This window comes from Plectropomus leopardus, chromosome 2 (assembly GCF_008729295.1).
Source record: "Plectropomus leopardus isolate mb chromosome 2, YSFRI_Pleo_2.0, whole genome shotgun sequence".
In the NCBI taxonomy this organism is placed as follows: domain Eukaryota; kingdom Metazoa; phylum Chordata; class Actinopteri; order Perciformes; family Serranidae; genus Plectropomus; species Plectropomus leopardus.
This window is the reverse complement of record NC_056464.1, coordinates 16,108,293-16,117,884: the sequence shown is the minus strand read 5'-3', so window position 1 is coordinate 16,117,884 and position 9,592 is coordinate 16,108,293. Positions and strand designations below refer to the sequence as shown.

Sequence of the window (9,592 nt, the reverse complement as noted above, 5' to 3'; positions counted from 1 at the left end):
AGGCATATTCACATATATGAAACATAATATGCGCACATATGTATATATATATATATATATATGTATGTTTATTGTGCACTGTACAAACAGTAATTCAAGTTGTGCATGCAACAGGTATGTCATACTGTGTCATAGACAGACATGACTGTGATCAAAGGCTTTCGTCATTCTTTTGCCTCTGTAAAATGATGTGTTTGTACACCCTCTTAAAACCAGTAATGTCTGTGCATCGCTTGAGTTCCTCATCCAACTCACTCCACAATTTTACCCCGCAGATCGAAATACACATACTCTTCATGGTTGTACAAGCATTACGTTTCTTTAAATGAAGCTTCCCTCTGAAATTAAAGCCACCCACCCTGTCAAAGAACATTTTTTGTGTATTGCCAGCAAATTATTTCTTAAAAACAGAGTTAGTGTGTTCATAGACATTATTAACTATCCTTATTGCCCTTTTTTTACAGATCACATAATGGATGTAGGGTACATCTGTGGTAACTGTTGTGTAAAAGGGTGTGAGAGCGTGTGAAAAAGTGTCAATATTTTTATAAGAGAAGATTAAGCTGTGCTAAGAAGGTGACGAAGATCAAGGGGATCCCAGTTTCATTTATCATGTCCTAGCAATCGTGAAAAGCTATAATGGCATACGATAGAGAATAAATTCACACATTTTTAATTTTAATTGTTTTATTTCCAAATTATGTGCAATGTGAATTTCACAGTTGAGCTCAACCACCACTATAACCCAAAACCCAAAAACAGACAAAACCAGCGAAAGAAAAGCATGAACACGATGGAATAGCACCCATAGGTGATGCATGTATGACCAGAATGAGCTGTGTAATTGCAGCCCAAGGCCACCAGCTCTTGAACATATAGAAAGCAGTTTTTTTTAGCTTGTTGTATTACATGACTGGTGTTTGAAATATGACGTAACAGTGTAGTTACTCGATCTGTAATGCTTAGTTTCGGTGAGATGTTACAAAGAAATACTACTGTACTACTGAGGGGAAGAAAAATAAATCAAATGTATCACTCGTGCGGGTAATCTTTTTTTTTTTTTTTTCTCTCAACAGAGCAGGATAACTCTACCAAAACTAAATAGGTAATTACATAAAGAAAACAAAAACAGCCACTGGAGACAAGAAAAAGAAAATCACATCTATTTTTTTCAAGTTATAAAAGAAACTGAAGATAAAGTTTAAAAAAACTGTGCAAGTACAGCAAACCTATAGTACAGTATATTACACATAACAAAAACATTTAAATACAGTACTGTGTATCAGTAGAAATCCTGAGAGTTCTCCGTTCCTGGTTCTCAAATGGCCGTCTGTAGACATGTGGATGAAGCTCAAACCTTTCCTCGCACTCAATGAGCGCTGTTCTGAGGGCACGGTTCAAGCCAGGTCGATTACAAATCAGCTCCAAGTCAGTCAACAGTGGATCTTCTCTTAGAGAAGTTACATCATATCCTCACGTCCTCACTGAATGTGACTCTTGTGGTATTATTTGCCATGTAAATCTCTTAGATGATTGCTATGTGGTTACTAAAACCTTTTCTCGTAATAGAGGGGTACTTCTGTTAAGATAAAATACAAGAGAAATGTGTAGTGCAAAGATGACACAGGAACCTGCATGAGGAAATTGACGGCACTGAAAATGTCACACTTTCACAGGGAACGCCACTCAGTGGTGGTATTAATTCTTCTATACAAGATTGTCCAAAAAAAAAAAGAAAAAAAAAAACGAAAAGCAGCACCAACAATTTGTGTCCTCTGTGTGATGGCGTGTAAAGACGGATTCATGGCTGTTAAGATGAATTAGCACACGACTCGAGCAACCCTCACATGTTCATATAGTCTGCTTGTTGGGGAGGGTGCTCTGTAAAGTTTGCAGTTAAGGACTGCTGAAGTGGAGAGTGATTCAGTGCAACGCTGAGTAAGACTTTTCAGATATTCTTCATCAGGAGGAAGAGTTTTTGATTCTGATGCCCCTTTTTTTTTTTTAATCAAGCCACAGGCACATTGGCATCCCAAATGATCTGCACTAAATTACGCATCACTTCAAGCTTGCACCCATGCAACAGCCACACAATCATTGGAACTACCGTGATTTTCATAAGCACAGACAAGCACACAAAACAATAAATGCACTTTTACTAAGGTAATATAACGGAATATAGCCTAATCACAGTTCCATGACTTATTGCTACAACAAAATTCTTTTCAATGTCCAGATCAACTATAACAAGACCTCAAATGCTTTTTTTTTTTTTGGCATTTAAGAGGAAGGCTCTTTCAACCTTTTTCATATGATTATAATCTGATGTTGAAAAACAACCTCAACAGAGCTCACTGATTTACTGAGCTTTTCACGCAGTTGCTTAATCAACACTATGGCCTGAAATGTCCCTTTTCTCCTAATCAAATACATCTGAAGTTTCTGAGGTAAGCCTGTTAGTTGGTCTGAACGTTCCACTTAGTGTTGCCACAAATTTGACTCCGTCCTTATTTCTCCAATGTGGAGAGTGAGTATTTGAACATTTCACTTAAGTTGTCTTTCGCACACAAAATGACACAAAATGGATGCCAAACTCAAAGAGTGGGAGGTATGAGCCCCCATGCAACTGGAATCTCAAACAAAACTTAAAAATAGCTCGGAAGCCATACTTTGTTTGACACACTGACGCATGTGAAGGAAGAGGGGGCTTTAAAAGTATCACATAAGCTTCAAAAACACTAAAGTAATGTAAATCACAAGCACACTTCAAATTAAAACTTGTCTATAAAATAAGAGACTTGAGAACAGAATAGGAAAAAAAAAAACACACGCACACGCGCGCACACACACACACACACACACACACACACACACACACACACACACACACACACACACACACACACACACACAAACCTCAGAGCCAGCAACCTACTAATGAGCTATGGTACTCATCTTACCCGTATGAATATAGTTTATATAGTTATTTATATATAGATATATATATATATAGATTTTCACTTAACGCTGACACGTAGCATCCACATCTCCAGAGGGCACTTTTATCTTGCTTACAACCCCCCATTCGCATGCTTACCATTTGTAAAAATCCTTACTTATATGTATCTAAAACAAAAATAGAACAACATGTCTCAACAACAAGCAAAAAATAGGATAATTGCACTTATGATTCATTGTACTGTTTTGTTAAACAAGCATCAGTGTGGGTAGTTGGTGCTGTCTGGAAAAAAAATACTGCAATCTTTAAAAGCACCCCCATTTTGATCATGTTAAACCAAAGTTTGAACGACTTAAGACTTAACCAAAAATGGTCCTTGTGGTGCAAACCCAAGGTAACACCAGGCACAAGGCAGGCAGGACCACACTACTCCCTCTGCCTCATAGATTGGGTTTACAAAAACCAGCTACCTCAAAGCACTTTCTGGAGACATTGTGGGTAAAGTTTGGCCACCACACATTCAAAATGGCGACCCAAATCCCAGAGGCGGTCAGGTGTCTCGTAGACTTTGGTCCATAGGTCTGCCTCGTCGTCGTACTGGTAAAGGGAGTTCTTACGGCTGGTGCGAAACACGTGCTCCTCCACCATGACCTGTGTGGCTCGTACGAACAGGTGTAGCCTGCCTTGCAGCAGCATGGCCTTTATATACGGGCTTGTGGCTTGGTCAAACGGCAGATCTCTCTTGCGGCTCCATGTGTTCTTCTCAATGTCGTAGACCTCCACAGTGAAGGTGCGCTGGTGGTTCCTGCAGATGCCGGCAATGTAGTAGATGCAGTTTTTATGCAAGGCAGCCAGACCCTGACTCCGAGGGACACTCATCGGGGCAAGATGACTCCAGTAGTCCTTACGGGGATCAAAGCAGAAGAAATATTCACCTGAAGACAACAAAAAGGAGAGTTATTTAGAGCTTTGCCATTTATATGTCATTAAAAATGTCAAATACTGTACATATTTTTAGAATACTTTGAATGAATGAGAAACATGACATCCACTGTAGATCGCACAGTTCGACATTAGCAGCATTAACTCACCTTGGAGGACATAGATACGGTCCCTGTACTCCACAGCACTGTGAAACTCCATGGCAACAGGCATAGGACTAACTGCTGTCCAACAGTTGTCCCTGGCATCATAGCACTCTACCGACTTCAATGCATTTCGCCCGTCACCTTCGTAAACTCGGCCTCCAAGTGCATAAAGCTTCCCACAGCAGTGCACAAGCCTGCAGCCTATCCTCGCTCTCAGCAGAGGTGCACGCGGAAGCCACCTGTTGCCTGCGTGTTCGTACTGCCAGAAGTCGCTCTCTGCCCGATGGTCTATGGACACTTCACTGTTGCTCGGCCTGTAACCTCCAGCAATGTAGATGTCATTCTCGGAGGACACCAAGATACCGACCTCCCGGAGATCATTCGGTGGTTTGCAAAGCTTGAACACCCTTCCTGTGGCTGTGTCCAGGCAAGGCACCGTCTGCTTCTTCCCTGAGTGTTTGTGAGCGGCGTCAAAGCAGATGACCATCTCAGAGGCAGTCATACCCAGGCGCTGTGGGCAACCATTGGTGCCAGTGAGCCGGGCTTTGGCCTCAGCAGGGTCTTTAGACAGGGAGAGGGCACAAGCAAAGGGGGCAGGTATCCGACTGAGGAAGGCCTCATCCAGCAAGGGCAGACGGATGCATTGGGAAAAAACCTCAGGTAGGTGCGCCTCACGGCCAGAAAGATCATGCTCCAGCCAGCGCACAATGCTCTCATAGACGTGCTCCTCTTTCTCCACGTTGAGGTCATCATTGTTCAAAATGCTGACCAACTGCTCCTTGGTCATCTGGAGGAACTCTTGCTCCCACGACACACACAAGAACTGCCACAAAAACATAAAATGTTTCAGTTTTGAGCCGCCAAACACAGTGGTCACAAAGAAAGCACTGTTACAAGAACAATGTTTATGAAGGAAACTGAATGAAAAGTAGAGTATGGTGGCAGCACATGTAAGTATTGAATCACAATGCAAAAAACTTGGGCTTGAATGTATGTGGTTCTTATTGCCATGCTCAGCACAGTATTGCTCTAATATGTTTGCATTTTTCATGACGGGCATGTGCAATTGATGGATGGATTCATATGTTGTTTTTTATTGCTGTATTTTACTGTGTATGTATTGATGATTTTACTTTTTTTTTTCACTGCACGCAATGAAGTCCAAGACAAATTTCCTACTTGAATAATAAAGTCTGCCTGTCTGTCTGTTGAGAATTGAATCCTGTGCTCATGTTAAACTGACCTTCTTGCGGATATAATCCTGTGAGCGTTCCCTCAGCTCCTGATGTCCATAAGCATCAGCAAACATGAAGACCCCAATACAGTTCTGGGGGTCAAGTCTGCTGATCATGAACTGGGCACACTGGTCCTGCAGGGCAGGAATCTGAAAAATGCTGGCTGCAGTGAACAGGGCCTGGACATTGGACTCCGAGAGCGTGACCCTGGATGTGTAGGCATAGTCTAGGACGAGGTGCATGGATTCAGATTCCACCCCAACAATTCTGACCTCGCGCTGGCTGCTCTCTGTAAGGCCACTGGTGAACATGGACCTGGTGGTGATGGTGGAGAAAACGCAAATGCTATGAATATATTAATCACTTCTCACACAAAAACTGCATATGATTCAAACACACTAAAACTCAACAAGAAGGTTTGATCTGAATATTCTAACATTTATCAGTCAGCATGCAGCTAAGCTGACCATAGAACAAATGAATGGTTTTCGGCATTTAATTAAAAAAAAAAAAAAAAAAACATTTGTATACATGCAATGTTTCCCACCTAAAATACGGGCTGATTGCTGCAAGGACATTTCGGTGACACGAAAAGGTCTTGCCATGGTCCACTTCTACGACAATGTCTGTGAGCTGTGCTTCATCATACAAGGCTTTGAGCTGCTGAAGGATGTTACAGGCATGTACAGCATCTACCCCGTTGTAGTTGGTGCTTGGAGGTGTCCCATTTTGTACTTGTAACAGCTTCCCTACCTCTGAACAACACAGTGAAAAGAAACAACATAAACATCACCAGTACAGAACCTTTAAAATCAATGTGAACAACACACAAAACACTGACATAATTTACCAGAGTCCTTTAAAAAGAAAATGATAGAGTCATAAAATTCTAACTGGACATGAATAACCTGTTTATAATCTGGTTACGGAGTCTTCAGTTTATGTTTCTGAGCATGTAAACACCATATTCCATTTATGAGAAACAAGAACAGGCTAGCTGGAGTACTCTTAAAGAAACTGGGATGTATAATGGAAATATGCATAACCCAGTTTATCTGTGCTCATGTAAACACTATATCCCAAATATGATCATGATCGCGATAAGCCTCAAAATCAAGTTATTCACACCGTACTTAGTAATTTTTGTTAGCATTTTTTAGATCCTTGATATAATCGCCTTCGTATAGTGGTGCAGTCTAATGAAAACAGAAAAATACACATAGTTTGATTGATATCACCTGTACTGCAGTATACATTATGACAAAATATAAGATTAGACAAATCACAGAATTGAAGATGACCAAATATTGACAATAGTGATTATAAATGTTCAGTACTGTAAAATAGTCTTAAACCATAAAAGCCATCTTAAACTGTTATTTTAGCAAGGTTATAATGATCAAAAATAATTATTTCTCAACAGTCTCTTACTAAAATAAAACCAGAACATAAATAAAATATGTATACTGTATTAAAAACCCAAATATTTTAGAATAAAACCACTTCAACAGGCTAAAGTTACAAGTATTTCATATGACCTCCTTTAAGACTTGGCACATCTTGAACTCTCTTGGGCAGACAATTTGAGATTTACACTGCTAATCTTCAGGTATACCAGAAGGTTGTTTAATCATTATTTATTATTTAACTTCAAGATAGTCTACCCAAAAGTGTTATGTGTATAGGAAGGACACACTAAATATTGTCTTCAGTCTGAAGAAGCCATTTTGTTCTGACTTTTTTGTTGTTTTCATGCATTGTACGCATTCTTTATATTCTATGTATCTTAAAAAAGAGACTGAGAAATAAATGTAAATTTCTTTGAAACTCTGCTAAAACAACAAATCAATGGTGGCCTAAGACTTTTGCACAGCACTGTATATAATTTTTAACATAAATCCAAAATGTTACTCATGTTTGTCCAAAAGATTTGTTGTATATTAATACTGCAAGTATTACTGAGAGTGATTTAACTGAGAAAGGTACAGGACATGTCCCAGTCTTAAAATAGATTACAAAATCAATGCTCGTTAAGGTGTTGTGATTTACCGTGTGCATTAGCCAAAAGTATATTTGGCAAAGTTATATTAATGACTGTAGCAATAGCAAAAACTTCTTATCATCTTTACACGTTTTTTCCACATTTGATTTGTTCTAACTTTGGGCTTAAGTTATTCATGTTTTATCTGACCGAGTCAACACACGGATAAACATATGGGCCTATAAACTCGTGGATGTCAGCAACGTAAACACGTTTCTTATCAAACGCTTAATGGCAAGTTACACAATTGGCAGCCCGTCGTTGTGCCTTCTGTTTTGCTTCACTATCGTCTTATATTATCTGCTGCTAAGGAACAAAAACTTCTTTAACAAATACCTCGTGTTTTACGACGCTAAATCCTTGACAGGACAAAGGCTCGCGATGAGTGAATAGAAAACTACTGACTCGCCAGGTGGTAGCTAGCTTGCTAACATCTCACATCATTGCCCGGTGACTGCAGTTAACTCTGTGGGTGGCTAGCCGGACTTAAAGGCAACTGAGCGAAAACAAACACTTTAATAGTTTATAACGCTTCGTCGGTGTAGTTGGTAATCACGAAAAAAGCAGTGCAGCGGTTACGTTAGCTAGTTGACAAGCGAGCTTAACTTTTAGCAGACAGCTAGGTACCGAGCTAATCTTAGCAAGCTTTCTTTGACATAACATTGCAAGATTTAAAGGGCGACGAAAACTCAAATGCTTCCAACGTTTCTGTCTTAGAGGAACATAACATCATCTGTCGCAATTTTCGGTACATTTGTACTGATAACAGTAACCATAACCGCCGTTTGTCTAACCTTTATCTCTTGTCATAAACAAGTGTTTACACAATCAGCTGTGGAGCTAACCGGCCGAAAGTTAGCCAGACAGCTAACGTTAGCCGCACAGCGAGGCTAACGATAACCAACACTTTTGAGGAGTCGTTTAGAGCCTGACCTCCTTTAACGACAATGCAGCATGTCACGACTCTTTCTAGTAGTCTTTAAGACTACACCCCACGAACATATAAACACACGAATTATAACTTTAAAAGGCGCTATTTCAATCTGATTACCACACAAAACAATGAAGATTTTGCTAACCTCCACTGGCAGCCATTCTCTCCAGTCTATCTCGGGGCAGACCGAGAAACGTCAGTGAGGGCACAGCGGGGCCCCGGAAACAAGGAACAACCAATCACAAGAGGAGCACGGATCTCACAGCCAATCATATGCCTTTCGTCTGAAAAAGGAAAAAGTTGATCGCCGTATGAGCAAATTATACACAGCAACGGAATCACGCACTGCACTCAATATAATCACCCAGAGAGTCAATGCAGCCCATCTGAACAGGTGGATACAATGTGGTCCAAAGCAGAGAGGCAACACTCTGTGTGACTGTTTCCTATCATAAACATGTTAGAGCATCGAAGGCAAACGTATATATAGGAATAATTGTTCTGTCTGTCCTGGTCATATGTACGAGATGGGAAATAAAAATGGCATTAATCAGTGGTAAATGAAGTACCTGAAAACCATACTTTAATAAAAGTACATATTTCTTACTAGAAAATGATTTTGGTATAAGATTAAGTCACCTGGCCTGTAAGAAAATAACTTGAGTAAAAGTATTTAAAGATTCAAAGTAAAATTACAAGTAAATTCTACTTTTTTTTTTTTTTTTTTTTAAAAAAACACTTTTTCACAATTTAAAGAACAATATCTATTTTTTTCTTCCCTCACATTCATTCCTCCTTCCATATTTTGTATTAAGTGACTAAAATGCTTGAGGGAAATGTGTTTGAGAAAAAGTAGACAATACATTTTATTTAGGAAATGTAGTGGAGTAAAAGTGAAAGTTGACAGAAATATACAAACTCAGTTAAAGTACAGATACTCCCAAAAATACTTAAGTAATGTAATGCAGTATTATTACTTTGTGACATTACACCACTAGCATTAACATTAGAGTATAAGTTAAATAATAAAGTCAGCAACAAAATCAAATCAAATGCAGACTGTCTTAAAAACAAAACTTTGTTATACAGTGAATCAAATTGGCCTCTGGGACAGAAATAAGCCATTTCCACTTTTAATTAAAAGCATAAAGTCAAGCACACATTTCTTGTGATAGTGTATACCTATAAAAAAGAAAACACTTTGCTTGAAAGGAATACTTTTTAAAATTATTATACTATTAGTTTACTATTCTGGCTTTAAAGAAGGGGAGCTCATGTTCACAAATGTTAATTGAACTCTTCTAGGCCATGGAAATGAGATATTGGAATTCTAAA

General features: G+C 39.2%; 1 protein-coding gene across 1 annotated transcript; it reads right to left on the bottom strand.

Moving 5' to 3' along the window:
• Nucleotides 1–2,890: 2,890 nt before the first annotated feature.
• kbtbd8 (kelch repeat and BTB (POZ) domain containing 8) lies at nt 2,891–8,443 on the bottom strand. The gene is made up of 5 exons (XM_042496830.1): nt 8,403–8,443; nt 5,830–6,037; nt 5,291–5,597; nt 4,051–4,870; nt 2,891–3,894 (listed from the first exon to the last, which is right to left on the bottom strand). Exons 1-5 carry the CDS (start codon nt 8,416–8,418, stop codon nt 3,431–3,433), a joined length of 1,815 nt encoding a protein of 604 aa, XP_042352764.1. The 5' UTR covers nt 8,419–8,443; the 3' UTR covers nt 2,891–3,430.
• Between the last annotated feature and the right edge of the window lie 1,149 nt (nt 8,444–9,592).

Bases quoted from the DNA above. Each gene is read 5' to 3' on its own strand.
- kbtbd8 (XM_042496830.1), bottom strand. The intron at 5,598-5,829 runs GTGGGAAACATT...CATCACCACCAG, and splicing joins GCAATCAGCCCGTATTTTAG to GTCCATGTTCACCAGTGGCC. The intron at 4,871-5,290 runs GTCAGTTTAACA...TTTTTGTGGCAG, and splicing joins AGGATTATATCCGCAAGAAG to TTCTTGTGTGTGTCGTGGGA.